Raw genomic sequence first — 18,677 nt, 5'->3', positions numbered from 1 at the left:
TGTGGCACACGGGCTTAGTTGCTCTGCAGCATGTAGGATCTTCCCGGACCAGGGCTTGAACCCGTGTCCCCTACATTGGCAGGCAGATTGTTAACCACTGCACCACCAGGGAAGCCCCATAAATAGCTACTCTTAAAAAATATACAGAAATAATCCAAGGTATGCACAAATGTGTGTATGCCAAAGTACTCCCTACAGCATTATTTGTAAAAGCAAAAGAAAGTTAGAAATACCCCCAAATGTCCAACAGTAGATAAAATATAAATTAAATTATGATCCACCCATAGGAGAATATATTATGCAGCTATTTAAAAGTTTTGAAAGAATATGAAATGGGGAAAGCTTGTATCAGTTATAAGTTATGGGACTTCCCTGGTGGTCCAGTGATTAAGAATCCGCCTTCCAATGCAGGCGACGCGGGTTCGATCCCTGGTCGGGAAACTAAGATCCCACATGCTGTGGGGCAACTAAGCCCACGTGCCGCAACTACTGAGCATGTGAGCCACACCTAGAGAGCCCACGTGCCACAACTACAGAGCCCATGCACTCCGGAGCCCGCGCACCACAACTAGAGAGCCCGCGTGCTGCAACTACTGAGCACAACTACTGAGCCCGCGTGCCACAACTAGAGAGAAGCTGCACACCACAAAAGATCCCGCATGCCACAACCAAGACTCCATGCAGCCAAAAATAAAATACATTAAAAAATTATAAGTTATAAAACAAAACTGTATAGACAGTATAATCCCAATTTTTTACTTTAAAATGTATCAATATGTTAACAGTGATTGTTGCTGAAGAGTGAGATGTAAAGCTTTTTCTTGTATTTTTATCTCCACTATAATTTTTTATCACCGAAAGAACTGTAAATTCTCTATTCCAATTGCCTGTTCTCTCACTCCAATATTTCATATTAATAAGCAGAAAAACTGAAGCTGATCAATCCTAACTATTCTCCAACTAGAAAATCATGGCCCTAAAGTATCACTCTCTTGGTTTAAATAAGTGGCAACAACAAAACAATGACCGAATAAAACACCTGGCAAAGTTAGTTTGGCAGCACACTTCAGGAAAAGCACACAGAAATTACTCAAGAATTTACCCAGCTAAAACCATACTATAAATTCTTTACTGCTTTAAGTAACAAATGAAGTATTAAGTATAAAGAATTACCAGATAAGAATGAAGGCTAGTTTAGAGCTAGTATTTGATATATTCGAGGTAATAGTTGCTTGTGGTATAGCAATCATGAGAATTATTGGAGAAGCACAAATCTCTAATACCACTGATATTAACCTGATAGCTGGCAATTTCTTCAAGTTTGCCAATGCAAGCTAAATCTCTGTCCAGCTCTGGAACCCAGTATTTTCATCAGCCACAACATACATGATTAGCCACCTCAAGCCAAGTATAGCTCTTGTCATCATTATTAAAGACCTATTCTAATGATGGCTCCAAATTCTTTTCCAACTTTTCACTTCTGCACATATGAACAAAAAGAAAATTAAAACAATCCACTAAACACTTCCCTTTATGGCAACACAGCAGACCACACATCTGTAGTGACACCCCTGACACGCAGTACCTAAAAATGCTGAATCAAATTTCATTTAAATAATATTGTAAATACATGACTAAGCTGATAGGAAATCCTGAGAGGGCAGAAAGTAGGAAAAACCACAAATCCAAAGAAGAGCCTTGATGCCATACCACTAACAAAATCACCAGGATTCAATAAGCTGGAGACAAAGCTTGGGAGTCCGTATAAGGTAAAATCAATCTGTGATCACCGCATAAAGCCAGGACTTCCTAAAAAGCAACATTCTCAGTGGATAAGCAGAAAAGCAGCTTCACCCAAAGAAACAGTATGAATACTTGCCTGTCTTGCCCTTGACTCTGGATAGGGAAGGAGAAAAAAAAAAAAAAAGGAATCTTCCCTGAGAACTCCTAATCATAAACCTACCACCTTGCAGACTTGGGGCCAGGTTTTACACTACCAATACAGATAAAATATTCCAAGTTGAAATTTTCATTTCCAGATATCCCAGGTTGGTAGTGACCTCAAGTACCTGGCAAAGTAGAGGAACACACTTTAAAACCAGGCTTCAGGGCTTCCCTGGTGGCGCAGGGGTTAAGAATCCGCCTGCCAGAAAGAAAAAGACAAATACCGTATGCTAACACATATATATGGAATTTAAGGGAAAAAAATGTCATGAAGAACCTAGGGGTAAGACAGGAATAAAGACGCAGACCTACTGGAGAACGGACTTGAGGATATGGGGGGGGAAGGGTGAGCTTTGACAGGGCGAGAGAGAGTCATGGACATATACACACTAACAAATGTAGTAAGGTAGATAGCTGGGGGAAGCAGCCGCAAGGCACAGGGATATTACCTCGGTGCTTTGTGACAGCCTGGAGGGGTGGGATAGGGAGAGTGGGAGGGAGGGAGATGCAAGAGGGAAGACATATGGGAACATATGTATATGTATAACTGATTCACTTTGTTATAAAGCAGAAACTAACACACCATTGTAAAGCAATTATACCCCAATAAAGATGTTTAAAAACAAGAAAAAAAAAGAATCCGCCTGCCAATGCAGGGGACACAGGTTCAAGCCCTGGTCCGGGAAGATCCCACATGCCGCAGAGCAGCTAAGCCCGTGCACCACAACTACTGAGCCTGCACTCTAGAGCCTGCAAGCCACAGCTACTGAGCCCACGTGCCATAACTACTAAAGCTCGTGCACCTAGAGCCCGTGTTCTGCAACAAGAGAAGCCACCGCAATGAGAAGCCCGCGCACCGCAACGAAGAGTAGCCCCCGCTCGCCGCAACTAGAGAAAGCCTCCGCACCGCAACAAAGACCCAACACAGCCAAAAATAATAAATAAAAATTAAAAAACAAAAAAATACCAGGCTTCAAAGAATTTTCACAGCTCAAGTTCCAAGTAACATTGGCTTATGACTTAAACACAGAAGGAAGTAAGCCACCATGAGCAAGGATCCACAGATATACAAACTACAAAGTAAGGTCAGAGATACTGGAATTATCAGATGCAAAATATAAAATAGATATGCTTAATAAAGAAATAAAAGAAGGTAATAAACGCATGACTAGGCAACAAGAGACTATAAGAATTGACCAAATATCTTTTAAAATGATACAAATGGAACTTACAGAAATGAAAACTATAATAATTAGAATTATAAATTTAATAGACAAGTGTGAAACAGCAGACTACACAAAGATGAAGAGATAATTAGGGAAACAGAAGTGTGTCTAAAGAAACCACACAGGTTGTAGAGAACGTACCTGAGGACACGGGGTGGGGGAAGGGGAGGCTGGGAAGAAGTGAGAGAGTAGCAGTGACACATATACACTACCATGTGTAAGACAGATAGCTAGTGGGAAGCTGCTGCATGGCACAGGGAGATTAGCTCAGTGCTTTGTGACCCCCTAGAGAGGTGGGATGGGGAGAGCGGGAGGGAGGTTCAGGAAGGAGGGGATATATGTATACATGTGGCTGATTCACTCTGTTGTACAGCAGAGACTAGCGTGACACTGTGGGGCAGTTATGATCCAATAAAGATGTAAAAAAAAAAAAAAAGGAGAAAAAGAAAGAAACTGCACAGAATGTAGCAGAAAGATGAAAAAAAGGAAAATATGAGAGCTTAAGAGAAATGAGAATAGAGTGAGAAGGTACAATTGAGAGTTCCACAGGAAGCAAACAGAGAGAATGAGGGAGAGTCAGTGTTCAAAGGGAACGTGAGGACACTAATTCTCAAGACTCCAAACTCCAAAACCCAAACCAGATGTTTTAAAAGTTAACACCTAGGCACACTATAGTGAAAGAGCAAATCCTAAGTATGAGAGATCTTAAAACTGTCAAGAGAAAGGGGGTGTGACCAAGATGGGAGAGGAGGAAGACCTTCAGCTCACCTCCTCCTACGAGCTTCACCAAAATTACAACTATTTACAGAGCAGCTATTGATGAAACGACCTGAAGACCAGCAAAGAAGATCTTCTGCAACTGAAGATATAAAGAAGGAGGCACAGCAAGACATGGAGCAGGGGCGGAGTCGCAGTATAGTCAAGACCCACACCCCTGCGCAGGCAACCCACAAACGGGAGGATAATCGCAATGCAGAGGTTCTCCGCAAGGAGTGAGGTGTCCAAGCCCCACCTCAGGCTCCCCACCCTGGGAGTCCTGCACAGAGAGGACGAGCCCCCTGGAACATCTGGCTTTGAAGGGCTTGCTTTCAGGAGAGGCAGAGCACTGTAGGAAACGGAGACCCCTCTCTCAAAGGGCTCACACGAAATGTCACCTGCTCTGAGACCCAGGGCAAAAGCAGTAATTGAAAGGAGCCTGGGTCGACCCACTTACTTCTTGAAGAGCCTCCCAGAGAGGGAGGAGGCAGCTGGGTCTCACTCTGGGGACATATCAGTAGATGCTGGTGGCAGCCGTTTTGGGGAGTTCATTCTGTCACGAGGACACTGGTGCTGGCAAGCACCATTCTGGAATCTTCTCTCTAGCTTATTAGTGCCAGGACCTGGCCCTGCCCACCAGTAGGCCAGCTGTCATGGGACACAGCCCAGACCACCAGAAGGCCCAGAACCATCAACAGACAAATGGATAGAGAAGATGCAGTACATATATAGAATCAAATATTTCTCAGCCATAAAAAAGAATGAAATCTAGCCATTTGTGACATGGATGGACCTAGAGGCTGGCATGCTAAGTGAAGTGAGTCAGACAGAGGAAGACAAATACAGTATGAGTTCATTTATATGCGGAATCTAAAGAACAAAACAAATGAACAAAAATAATAAAATAGAAACACTCATGAATACAGAGAACAGCAAGTTGCCGGGGGCGGGGGGGAAACAGAAAAAGGTCAGGGAGATTAAGAGGTCCAAACTTCCAGCTACAAAATATATGAGTCAGGGTATGAAATGTACAGTGTGGGGAATATAATCAATAACTATGTAATATCTTTACGTGGTGACAGATGGTAACTAGACTGACTGTGGTGATCATTTAATACTGAATCACTATGTTGCATAACAGGAACTAAAACAGTGTTGTAGGTCAATTATACTTCAAAAACAAACACACAGAAAGAGAGATCAGGTTTGTGGTTACCAGAGGCAGGGGGTGGGGGACAGGGAATTGGATCAAAGTAGTCGAAAGGTACAAACTCCCAGTTGTAAGATAAACAGGCACTAGGGCTGTTACGAACACCATGATGAATATAATTAACACTGCTGTCATGCTATACATGAAAGTTGTTGAGAGTGAATCCTAAGAGTTCTCATCACAAGGAAAAAGTTTTTTCTATTTCTTTCATTTTGTATCTATATGAGATGAATATTCACTAAACTTGATGTGCTAACCAATGCATGATGTAAGTCAAATTTTTTTTTTTTTTTGTGGCCACACCGCATGCGGGATCTAAGTTCCCTGACCAGGGATTGAACCTGTGCCCCCTACAATGGAAGTGCAGTGTCCTAACCACTGGACCACCAGGGAATTCCCGTAAGTCAAATTATACTGCACACCTTAAATTTATACAGTGGCGTATGTCAATTATATCTCAATAAAACTGGAAGAAAAAGAAGGAAAAAAAAAAAAGACACAATACCTATACAAAGGAATGCCAGTAAGACTGAGAGCTATTTTCTCTACAGCAACCATAGGATCCCAAGTAGAATGCGCCAAACTGATGAGAGAAACTGTCAATGCCGACCTCTAAGTCCAGTGAAATTAGCTTTTGAGAACTAAGGTGAAATAATAAATATTTATAAATATTCAAAGAGTTACTACCAACAGACCCTCACTAAAGGAACTTCTACTTTAGTACCAGAAGAAATATTTGAGATGTAAGAAGTGGTATCTTTCTGCCTCATTGGACACTCCTGAGTATATCGTCTTCATTTTACACTCATCAAAACTGCAGACACAGAAGGAAAGTCAACCTATCTGTAGAAAAAAAGAGTACTCTAGTGCACCTAGATGTACTAGAGTAAGATAGGCTCTTCTCCTGACAATCCTGAAACTGTGTCTGTCACTGCTATGGAAGCCCCTGGGAAAAACTTAAAGTATTGAGAAAAGTACAGAAGGTGCAAAGATGGAGACAGAGAAAAAACTTTAGAGAAGCCAGGAGAATAGGAGAGTGACCTCGGGGGCAGAGCTCTGGCCAGAGCAAGACTGTATGTCCTTCTCCCACGGTGGATGAAATTTCACAAGTTAGGAATAGACTACATTTCTTAAATCTCTGTAAAAGTTATACTTTACATGGTTATAATTATTTATATTTTAACACAAATTACATTACTACGTTTGCCTATCTGTGTGGCTTTGGAGAACTCAACCAGGATCAACAGATTAAAAATTATAGTAATATATATTTTCACTCAATAGAATTAAGAACATTATAACAATCAAAGAAACACAACTATGGAGAGACTTTTCTGTTATATAGTGAGCTCTCTGCATTGGAAGTTCCAAAGGTGTTTCATTATTAAATAAATGAGCACATAAGAGCCCTTCGAGGAATGAGAGGTCCACAAGTTGTCCTTCTCATGTATACAACAAATATGTTCTCCTTCCTGGTTTTCTTCCATACTCGAAACACCTATTCAAGAAAATTTCTCCTTGCATTTTCCGGCTCTTTCTCTTCCATCTGTGAACACATAATGTTTCTAAGTATACCCAAGTCTAAAGCAATTAACGTGTTCATAGATCTCCTGCATCAGAAAGCCCTGGTGCTTACTGAAAATGCAAACTCTACGCCCCACTGTGGACATACTGATTCAAAAACTCAGGGGTTGAAGAGAAGGGGTTTGCATTTTCAAGATGGTCACATTTTAAGTAAGCTCTCCAGGGTGATTCTTATACACCCTGAAATTTGAGAACTCCCCTCTGAGGCAACAAAGTTTACAGTTTCTATAAACCACTGTCTATTCTTTCACCTAATCGAGAGACTGCCAAAAGAAACCTTAAACTTTTTGCAGCTTCCACTGACCTTATCAGTCTCTGACAGAGCAGACAGAACTGATTTTGGCTCTGCCTAACACAGATTCCCTTATTATTAAGGGTGGTGAAAATTAAACATACTAATGTCAGAATCAGGACAAGTAGAAATAATTTTATCTGAATAGATGACCATTTCAAAACAAGGCTCTTAAAGATTAGAGTAACTGGGGGAGGAGGTAAGTAATAGGAGGAAAGAAGGGCTATACAAGAATGGGAGTTCGCAAATAGAGAAAGGCACATGAAGGAAGAGAGGTGCAGCCAGACATATTTATTCATACGTTCAAACATTCATTGATCAACTGCAATGTGCCACAAACAATTACAGACACTTGGGAGACATTAATGAACACAACAGGCAAACATCCCACCTCTCATGGAGCTTACAATCTAGCAATGGAAGATAAACAATACATATAATAAATACATTATAGAGTATCTTAGAAGGCAGTAAATTTTATGGAACAAAAAAAAATGAACACGGTAAAAAGGTCGTGAGTATAAGCTGAGTAGGGATAATTTTACAAAGGTGGTTAAGAAAGCAAATATTTCAGCAAAAACTTTACGGAAGTGAACGAGTCAGGTGTGCAGATATCTGGGGGAAGACCATTTAAGGCAGAAGGAATAGCCAATACACAGTCAGGAGAATGCCTGGCCTAAGGAAGACCAGGGTGCTGGGAAAGAATACACAAAGAAGGAGTGAGGAGATAAGAGTGAGAGATATTAAAGACCGGATTATATGCTATTTTAAGGACTCTTGGTTTTACTGTGGAAAAAAATCAAAAGCTAGTGAAGAGTTCTAAGCAGGAGACTGAAATGATTAACTTTTTTTTTCAAGGTATCACGCTGGCTACTGAGCTGAAAATAGATTAAAGGTGGAGAGAGAGAGAGTAGTCAAGAAACCACCACTGTAGTAATCCAGGCAAGGGATGATGGCAGCTCAAGCCAAGTGGTGGCTATGGAGATAAGGCATCAGATCTGTATGTATCTGTAAGGGAGAGCCAACAGGATTCCCTGACAGAAATGTGATGTGTAAGGAAATGGAAATAATGAAATACCACCAAGGTTTTGGCCTAAACAACTAACAGGATAGAAATAAGATTGAAAACGGGCAGGTTTCTAAGGAGGGGGCTCAGTTCAGTACTAGACAAGCTGACTTTGCAGTTTCTAAGACATCCAAGGTAGACATATCTAGCAGGCAGCTGAATACATGAGTGTGGTGTTCAGAGCAGAGCTCTGTGCTGGAGATGTAAATTTGGGAGTCATCAGCACGTAGATAATATTTAAAGCTGTAAGACTGGATGAAATAACCATTTGAGTGGCCATGGATAGAGAAGAGAGGCAAACCCTAACTCCTGGCACACTCCGATACTGGGGCTGAAGGGGCAGGGAAAGGAGAGAAATCAGCAAAGGAGACGGAGAAGGAAAAACTTAAGTGCTCTGAAAGCCACATGAAAAAAGTTTTCTAAGAATGAGATAGTGATCAACTGTCAGTGCTGATAGATGGAGTAAGACTGCAGTTTTACCACTGGATTTAGCAACGTGGAAGTCATTGGCTACCTTGAAGAGTGTGTTTTGGTGGAGTGCTGGTAGCAAAAGACTTACTGAAATATCCTTTAGGAGAAAGGGCTGAGGGGAAAGAGAAGTAGAAAGCTCTTCAGAGGAGTTCTGCAGCAACTGGGAGCAGAGAAAGTTTTTCAATGACAGAGATGTGAGAATTAGACTCGAAAGGGAAACAAGGTTAACATAAAGTTTTGTTACAAAGTTACAGTAATCAGGACAGTGTGAGACTGGCATAGGGATAGACACAGATCAACAGAGTGGAATTTAGAGTCCCAAAATACGCCCTTACATTAACCATCAATTGATTTTCATCAAGAGTGCCAAAATAATCCAACGCGGAAGAAGAGTCTTTTCAAAAAATGGTGCTAGAACAAGTGGATATCCACATGCAAAAGAAAGAAGCTGGAAACCTATCTCATACCATTCATGAAAATTAATTCAAAATGGATCATAAACCTAAATGTAAGCACTGAAACTATACAACTCTTAGAAGAAAACTTCGGAGTAAACCTTTATGACCTTGAGTTAGGCAATGGCTTCTTACATATGATACCAAAAACAGAAGCAACCAAAGAAAAAAATAGACAAATGTGACACCAAAATTTAAAACTTCTGTGTGTCAAAGAACTCTATCAGGAAAGTGAAAAGACACCCCACAAAATCGGAGAAAATAACTCGAACAATGCAAGGGTAAGGCACTGATCCTCCACACAGCTGGAAATCCACGTATAACTTTAGAGCCAGCCCCACACATCCGAGGTTCTGCATCGGGGACTCAATTAACCACTGATTGTGCAGTACTGTACTATGTATTTAGTGAAAGGAATTCACACGTATGTGGACCCCCATAGTTCAAACCTGCCTTGTCCAAGGGTCAACTGTATCTGCAAATCACTTATTTCACAAGCGACCTGTATCTAATATCACATATTCAATATCAAAAAGAAAATCCAATTTTAAAATGAGCCAAGAATCTGGACACGTCTCCAAAGGTAACATACGAATGGCCAATAAGCACATGAAAAAAAAAATGTTCAACATCATTAACCATCAGGGAAATGCAAACCAAAGCCAACAAGGATAGATCACTGCACATCCGCTAAGATGGCTGTAAGTAAAAAGTCAGACAATAACAAATTTGGCAAGGATGTGAAGATACTGGAACCCTTCTCCACTGGTGCAGCCACTTTGTTAAACAGCCTGGTAGTTCCTCAAAAAGTTAAACATATTATTACCATATGACCCTACCATTCCACTCCTATGTATATATCCAAGAGAAATGAAAACACAAGTCCACACAAAAACTAGTACACAAAGGTTCAGAGCAGCCAAAAGTTGGAAACCATGTAACTGCCCATCAACTAATGAATGCATAAATAAAATGTGGTATAAAAAGCCATAAAAAGGAATGAAGTACTGATATATGCCACAACATAGTTGAACCTTGAAAACATCATGCTAAGTAAAAGGACCAGTTGCACAAGACCACACACTTTACGATTCCATTTATATGAAATGTCCAGAATAGGCAAATCTGTAGAGACAGAAAGTAAATATACTTGCCTATGGCTGGAGAGGGAGGGGGGAATGTGAAGTAACTGATAAAGGATGCAGGGTTTCTTTCAGGGGTAGAAGATACAAAAATATTCTAAAATTAGAATGTGGTAATGGTTGTACAACTCTATTACTACACTAAAAACATTTAATTGTACACTTTAAATGAGTATGTGGTATATTAATTATCTAATAAAGCTGTTAAATGAATAAATTTTTGTGATTTTTTTTTCCTAACAGAAGAAAACATGTTTTTATGATGATGTGAATGATCCAGTAGAAAGTGATAAAACTAGTGATGTTGGAGAGGAGCAATTCAGCAAAGTTCTTAAGTGAAAGTACATGGAATCGACTGCACAAATAGAGGGAATGGCTTTAGACAGAAGCACAGACAGTTCATCTATAAGTAAAAGGCAGGAAAACAGAACACATGGGTATAAACGCTGGTAGGTAGGTAGACGTGACGGTGGAAGTCTGTGGATGTTCTCTACTGGTTGCTTCAATTTTCTCAGTGAAATAAGAAGTAAGGTCATCAACTGAGAATGAGGATAGGAGGACAGATTTTAAAGATGAGGAGAGAAAAAAAAAAAGGTGAGGAGAGAGAAGAAGACAGTGGACAATTAAATAACTAAGACATTCAGTACAACTTAGAGCTGGTTATGAACTAAAAATGAGGCCATTCAGTATGTTTACATGTGTTTCTCCATATTTAGCTGCAAGGTAAGGGCAGAGAGTATAGAGTTGTCTTTAACCAGGGCTTGGCTTCTAGCCAAAAGACATGTCAAAGTAAGGGGGAGAGGGGAAGGCAAGGGAGTTGAGAGTACATGGAGAGTGATTATGGTAACTGGATGTAGAATTTAGGCTGAGAGAAGAGAGTAAGATGTAGATAAAGGGCAGTGACATAGTAGGATCAACAAACCAGAGGTCCTGGTGGAACTGAAAGATGTGTTGAAATTGAGGAACTAGAAGAGTAACCGAAAAGATACAAGAAGCGGAAGTGAGTGACTTGAGATAACATGGAATGCAAAAATCAATGGAAGAGATGAGGTTAAGGCACTGACAGGCAGGACGTTGGAAAGATCACCACTAAGAATTCAAAATAGGACAGCGGGGACTTCCTTGGCAGTCCAGTGGTTAAAACTCCACGCTTCCAGTGCAGGGGACATGGGTTCGACCTCTGGTCAGGGAACTAGGATTCTGCATGCTGCATGGTGTGGCCAAAAAAAAAAAAAAAAAAAATTATGACATTCAGGGGGAGTTCCCCGGTGACCTAGTGGTTAGGATTCCGGCCTTTCACTGCCATGGCCCAGCTTCAATCCCTGGTCAGGGAACTGAGATCCAGCAAGCCGTACAGTGTGGCCAAAAAAAAAGAAATACATAATGGTGGATGGGGATAATAGAGTAGGGAAAAGATGTTTTTAAAAATTAGAAAATAGGAATAGTGTTGGAAAGAGTAATAGTGAAGCAAGAACTAAAATTAAGAAATGAAAACAAAGAGAAATAAGGTGTAGTAATTCAGAGATCAGTAGATGACAGCCACAACGAGACCTGGGACCCAATTATAATCTGATGACATGAGATTCAAATGATGACATGGGATTTCTTTTAGACAGGAAGGAGGAAAACCGTCTAGAAGCAGCTAGAAACAAAGACAATACCTACCCCAATTTTATGCCCAGTTGTCTGAGAACTGTGAGAGAAAAAGCAGCTAGTTTTGGAGAAGGTTACAGGGGAAGCAGTGTCCTCACAGAAAGGCCAGTTTCCACAGAGCAAAGGGTAAAACATTCAGAGAAAAAGATAAAGATATAGGGGATTTTGATGAAGTTGGACTCTGACTTCCAGAAAGCACAAGTTTCAGGAATTAAGGAAATAGAAGGGTTCAGACTAAGAAACGTGCAGTGCATCGTGAGGATTAAAATCCAGGAGATGAGGAGGAGTCTGGGGCTTCTCGTAGAGAATGACATAAACAGGAATCAAGGGCATAATGAGATTAGTTCTGATAAACTTAGGGCAGTCAAGTGTTGAGGGTAGGGAGGGATAAGTGTTCTGCAGGCTCCACTTTGATCCTTTTAAATGGGCATGAAGAGATTTGAAGTTATACAGTCCTAACCCTAATGTGCCATCTTATTCCCAGTGTGGCATACAAACCCTAAGGTGAACCTCAATGATTCTACCCTCCTGGTGTTCATGTCTTAATATAATACCCTCTCCTTGAGTGTATGCAGGACCTGTGACATGCTTCTAATCGACAGAATTCGGTAACAGTGATGGGATATCATTCCCTTGATTACATTATGTAATATAGGGACTCCATCTTAGTAGCAAAGTGTGAGAGACTCTCTGCAGACTCTCTGAAATAATGATGTTGAAGCCTGTGTGGCAAGAAACCATGCAGGCTCTAGGGACTGTAGACAGCATCGATGACCTGAAGGTGGCCTCCAGTGGAAAGCTAGCCAAAAGCTGGGGCCCCCAGTCATCCAATCACAAGGTTATTAATTCTGGCAACAACCTGAATGAGCTTGGAAACAGATTCTTCCCCAGTCAAGCCTCTGGATGAGAATACAGCCCAGATCACAGCTTGATCACAACCTTGTGAAATCCTGAACAAATGACCCAGTTAAGCTGTGCCTGAACTCCTGACCTACAGAAATGATAAAATAATAAATGTGTGCTTTTTCAAGCTGCTGAATTTTTAGTAATTTGTTACACAGCAATAGAAAATGAATATACCTAATATGAGAGGTTCATCTTGGCCTATTAAAGGAGGGAAGCCAGGCATTATGACCACACACAGGGTCTCTTTACTCCATTCAATGACCAATAAATGCCCTAAGGGAGGTGGTCTCAATGGGGTTGTGGGCTAGAAAGTAGATGACTTTAGCTGGAGCAAATGGCACCTTAGAGGATAAGATTAAACAGATACTCTGGGGAAGAAGTCTATGGAGACTCTCTACTTTCTGCTCAATTTTTCTGTAAACCTCAAACTGCTCTAAAAAATAAAGTCTATAAAAAATTAAAAATAAAAAAAGATAGTCTTAAGTCAAATCATGGAGGCCCCACATGGCACACTACTATGTAGACAATGCATAATCAATGCACACGTTTCTAAGGAGAAAAGACCTAATCTGAACTTTGCCTTAAAAAAATAATTCTAGTCATAGTGCAAAAAACTGATTTGAAGAAGAGAAACTGGAGACAGGTAAGTAGACAGGTCATTGTATTATCTCACATGAGTACCTGAATTAGGACAGTTTAGTAGGAATAAAAAGGACAGACAGGTAGTATCTCCTGGAGGTATAAATGACAGGACGTGGCTACTGATTAGATGTAGGGAAAGAAGCTGTTTGAGCCAAAGACGACTCAGGTACTTCCAGCCAATGACACTAGAAGAACAGAAGGCAATAGTTATCATTAAATAAGACAAGAAACAAAGAAGAATGGTTTCGGAAGGGACAGATAATGAGCTCCAAGAAAGACAAGAAGCAAAGGAGAAAGAAAAAAAGAAATGCATGCCAAGGGAAAAGAAAGACAGATATTACAGTACAGAAATTGCTTTTGTGGTATTAAAAATAGGCAAGCTACTATGTACTATCCAGTCAGTGCCTGGAGTTAAAGTTTTATCCATTTTCAAAACAAAAGCTGACATCAGAAATTATTTATCTCAACATCTTCCTCTCTGCCTCCACTGTTACACATTGAAGGAAAAAAAAAAAAAAAGATGCCCAGAGACGTTAGATGGCTTGTCTAAAGGTACCAACGAATTAGTGGCAAGGCCTAGATTAGAATCCAGGTCTTATGACTCTAAGTCTACTCCATGTCCTGAATTAACTTAGTCAGAGGCAGTTCTTACTTACATAAAGCATTTATCTATGTCCTTTGTGGTCAGAAATGACCACTTGAGCATGCCAGTACTTGGAATTTTCTTCTCTTGGTTCTTCTACAGATATTGCTGCTTTATATGACAGAGATCATATATGTCAACAACTAGCAGAACAGAAAAGGAACCAAGCAACCTATTCCTGAAGAAAAAAAATGACAGTAAACTAGGCCCTGAGAAACATCACTAAGGATTTTATCAACAGCACCACACTACCCCCCCGACACATAGGTCTCCCTATCCCTGTACTTCAACACCCGCCAGAAGACATCCTGTCTGAAGCCGTGAATGCCATCACCAGTGGCTGAAACTAGTGAGACTCAAGCTGCAGTAGGCATTTTAAACTGTTGCCTAATTTAAAAGGAAAACATTCCCCCTAAATACATAACAGTTCTCAAGGATGAGCTAATTCTTCTAGTAATTTATGCATTAAGCGTTAGAGGGCAGGCCAGGGAAGCTGCCCACCAAGCTCAACATAATTCCAGTGGTAAAATGCATTTTGAATTCAAACAGAAAAAAATTATTTCATAACCAAAGACTACCCTCCATTTTATAGCACATCTCAATTCAGACCACCACATTTCGACTGAATAGCCTTCCAGTCTACTGCCAACAGACTAAGTCTAAACTATGTGGTGTTTTATGAGGATTCCTTTCTCTGAATTTATAATACAGAATGAATTAATATGTAAATTATTAAAGTTATTTAAATATTTAATTGTTACTTTCCTTAAAGTTTCCATTCAAACAGAAAACTAAATATAAAAGGAAACCTAATAAAAAAATTAAAAAGACAGGAACTTTCTAAAATCTTAAGTTTATATGCTCATTCTGCTGAAGGGTCTTCCTACTTGACCTCAAGTAGCTCACCACACCTTTCTGCAACAATCTAGAAGCTTCATTTTCACAAATACTTTTCTAAGAAAAATATGGATAACAACAATCAACTAAAATGGTATCTGGACTGAGTTCTGACATATCACTTACATCAATTATCCAAGTACGTCTGCTCTTAGAAAATAGTCACAGCTGCAAAACCCAGTGCGGGGGGGAGTGGTGGGACAAATTTCTAAAATCATACATATATGAAACAAAAGAATTTTGAATTTTTAAATTATTGCATCTGTATTTTCCATCATGTAAAAAGTTCAGTGGAAAATGCCTAAGTGCTCTTGTAACAGTATTTTTCCTGGTTCTGACACTACCTTACTCATCAAATCTAAGGAAGTGTTTCGTTGTAAGCTGACTTTTCATTATTGCCTACCTACTCTCTTTCAGAAAAACTTTCCTTGACTATAAAGTCTCAACATTTAGAACCATAATTTACATTTCTGTTTTATCCTCCCTGGATATATCTAATTCGTAAAATTTTTATAAATCCCAATTACGTGAGAAATTTTCCATAGACCGGCATCTGTCTTAGGCATCTGTCTCTAAAGACAGCACTAACAAAATGGAAAAGGCAAAAGCTTTACAGAAAAAAGATGAGTTACATAAACCAGTTCTGCCACTTACTAGCTGGATGACTTGTGTCTAAGATTCTTTACCAGTAAAAGGAAACAAAAAATACCCATTTTGAATGCTGTTATAAGAATTCGATAAGATAATACAGGTAAAGCAGATGGCACAGAGTAGAAAACTTGTTGAAGAACCTTACTACTTCTAAAAAGAATAATCTAAAGCTGCTACTGTAAAAAGGTTAAACATTTTTTGCTAGTAAAATCTTCCAAAAAATTATATAAAAACCTCCCTTTATTCTTTACCAACAAATTTAACAGTCTTGTTCCCATCTCCACCCCCCACCCCAGAAATTATCAAACTACATATAGTGGAATAAAATATACCGGGCTTAAGTCAGAAAGAAAAAGACAAATACCGTATGCTAACACATATATATGGAATTTAAGGGAAAAAAAATGTCATGAAGAACCTAGGGGTAAGACAGGAATAAAGACGCAGACCTACTGGAGAACGGACTTGAGGATATGGGGAGGGGGAAGGGTGAGTTTTGACAGGGCAAGAGAGAGTCATGGACATATACACACTAACAAACGTAGTAAGGTAGATAGCTAGGGGGAAGCAGCCGCAAGGCACAGGGATATTAGCTCGGGGCTTTGTGACAGCCTGGAGGGGTGGGATGGGGAGAGTGGGAGGGAGGGAGACGCAAGAGGGAAGACATATGGGAACATATGTATATGTATAGCTGATTCACTTTGTTATAAAGCAGAAACTAACACACCATTGTAAAGCAATTATACCCCAATAAAGATGTTTAAAAAAATAAATAAATTAAAAAATTAAAATTAAAAAAAAATATATATACCGGGCTTTTCTTTTTCTCCCTTTCAACTCCTACCAAGTTGCAATCTCATACATTTTCACAGTTCACTATAAGGTTGAGCCATACGACACTGCCATCTTTACATGTCAAAACTGGTCAACTTATTGGCCATTTCACAGGGTTCAACCTGAAACTGACATGCTCAAAGAACACTTGATGATCCCAGCCTGGGTTGCAGCTGCTACACATAAACAGAGGCTGTTAAAATAAATGACGGCTTTGAAATAAAGTGAAATTTTAAAGTTCACTCTTATTTTAGTGCTTTTACTTTGTACAAAGCTCTTCTTAAAACTAAAAAGTTAATACATCTTGAAGAAATTTCCAAGCAAAAGCCTACACGATCTTCTAGAATTATTTTCTAGACTATGAAAAACATGCATCAGGAAGAGATGATCAAGTAAGGATCCTTATAATGGCATGTAAATCCAAGCACGTAACTGAAGAACTTTAATATCTTTAAGAGGATGACTAACAATTCAAGAGCCAACAGGGTTTAAAATTAGGGGCCTCGTGAGTGTGATATCTGAGCTAGAAACCCAAATACAGGAGACAACATTATTTGCCAGAGAAATTTTGAGGGAGAATTCTCAACAGAACCTACCTTCAGTAGTCCTCAAAACTGGCTCACAATAAAATCATCAAAAGCGCTATAGCAAAAACAAAAAACGAAAGTGCCCTGTGAGAGATTAGAGCCCTAACAGATACTGTAATAAAGTTCTCCAGGTGCTTCTAATATGCATTCAGAGTAGAGAACCCTGTTCTTTAAGGGTTTTTTCCATACTCCTTCATTTTATAAACCAAGACTACATTTTGAGAAGAATATGCTCCTAGGCCAGGTTCCAAAGGTTCTAGTCTACCAGAGTAGAAAGCTAGTCCTATTCAGAATCACCTAATTCAAATGACAACCATACAAGTATTCATGGTACAGTTCCAGACGAACATCTCTCTTTGTAAGAAAACATCACCCTGTATTACCATGAAACTAACATGTATACCAAAAAACCTCTCCTGTTTAAAGAACTGTAGTAATTTTAACATATTAGAGGGGTTATTAGCAATTTAATTTGTAGAACTATCATGGTAATTTTCAATTACTAGGAATATTCCTTCCTGTTTTAATAAACTTGCTCAATTCTAAATAAAACACTAACAGCTTATTTTATATAAGTTTAACCAATCAACTAAAAAGAAACCATAATTGAAATATAAATCCTATTTAATTTCCATTTTAATATTTAAAAGTAGTCCAATTAAGAATAGTCTTACTGTTCTAGAATCCGAAAATGGATTGTATTCATCAAGTCCTGGTGGGACATTTCTTGTCACTTGTGTAACTGATGGGTCCTGGAATAAAATTCAAAGGAGAAAAAAAAGATTATTTATCCTTTAAGATACAATTATGATATTTACAAAGCATTTGCTTTATCTGTCCTTTTGGTCACCCAGCAAAGCTAACAGAGGAAAATAAAGAAGATTATCAGATTTACTCAGTCCCACTTCCAGAAAGTTGAAATTTAAACCCACAGCCCTCACACTCTCAAAGAAAAACAAATGAAAACTGGGTTAAATGCAAATCAGCTGCTAGCTATTATTTAAAGAATGAAAATAGACCACCTCATAACAGCTGTGTGGAACCGATTGCACAGGGCATCTCAGCAAATCTTGAGTAAACCCATCCTTTCCTCTGGGCTCCACAAAGAGTTCATGTTCCCCTTTTTTAAAAAATAATATCTTCAGTTTTCCCCACTGCAGATTTAAGTACCACGATACAAATCAATGTCATGTACAGGCAACATCTAGAGCATTCAAGATTAAGCACCTCTTATTTGTTTTATGCTACTACAGTACTTCCCCATGACTGTATTTATTGTTCCACATGATCCTAGACTGTCTCCCTCTTCCAAGTATAATATATTACCACATTATCCCAGCTTTTCAAATCTTAGTACTAGGCTTTCATATAAGTAACTAAATCACAAAATCCTAGTTATTCTATTTCTCTTGACTGTGAAAGTAAGACACAAATATAATGACCATCTCAACAAAATCAACTACATAATTAATGTGAAAGCCATTTGCAAACCATAATATACAGCCTCATCAGCCTTCATATCCCTAGTCTCAAACTTTCACATTCACCAGAATCAAATAAAACACAGATTGCTGCACCCCACTCCCAGAGTTTCTGATTCAGTAGGTCCGGGGTGGGACCTGAGAATCTGTACTTCTAACAAGTTCCCAGGTGATGCTGCTGGTCTGGGGACCATTGCTCCCTTGTCTACACTGTACATTGTCCAATCCATCTTCCTC

The 18,677-nt window shown here is 39.4% G+C and overlaps 1 protein-coding gene and 1 non-coding gene across 4 annotated transcripts in view; both read right to left on the bottom strand.

Moving 5' to 3' along the window:
• Positions 1–18,677, bottom strand: part of SCAMP1 (secretory carrier membrane protein 1) — a 130,368-nt gene that overhangs the window by 87,635 nt on the left and 24,056 nt on the right. For 2 of the 3 annotated variants that reach the window (XM_065875597.1, XM_065875596.1), the window contains exon 2: positions 17,634–17,711. The exons of the other annotated variant lie outside the window; for it this stretch is intronic. In XM_065875597.1, the coding sequence (XP_065731669.1) occupies positions 17,634–17,711 (78 nt within the window). The remainder of the gene's footprint in view (positions 1–17,633; positions 17,712–18,677) is intronic. 3 annotated transcript variants of the gene reach the window in all.
• TRNAG-UCC (transfer RNA glycine (anticodon UCC)) lies at positions 5,457–5,529 on the bottom strand. The gene has a single exon. It is a non-coding gene; the product is annotated as a tRNA-Gly (tRNA).

Source organism: Phocoena phocoena, chromosome 3 (genome assembly GCF_963924675.1).
Source record: "Phocoena phocoena chromosome 3, mPhoPho1.1, whole genome shotgun sequence".
NCBI classification, from domain to species: domain Eukaryota; kingdom Metazoa; phylum Chordata; class Mammalia; order Artiodactyla; family Phocoenidae; genus Phocoena; species Phocoena phocoena.
This window is presented reverse-complemented; position numbering and strand designations above follow the sequence as displayed.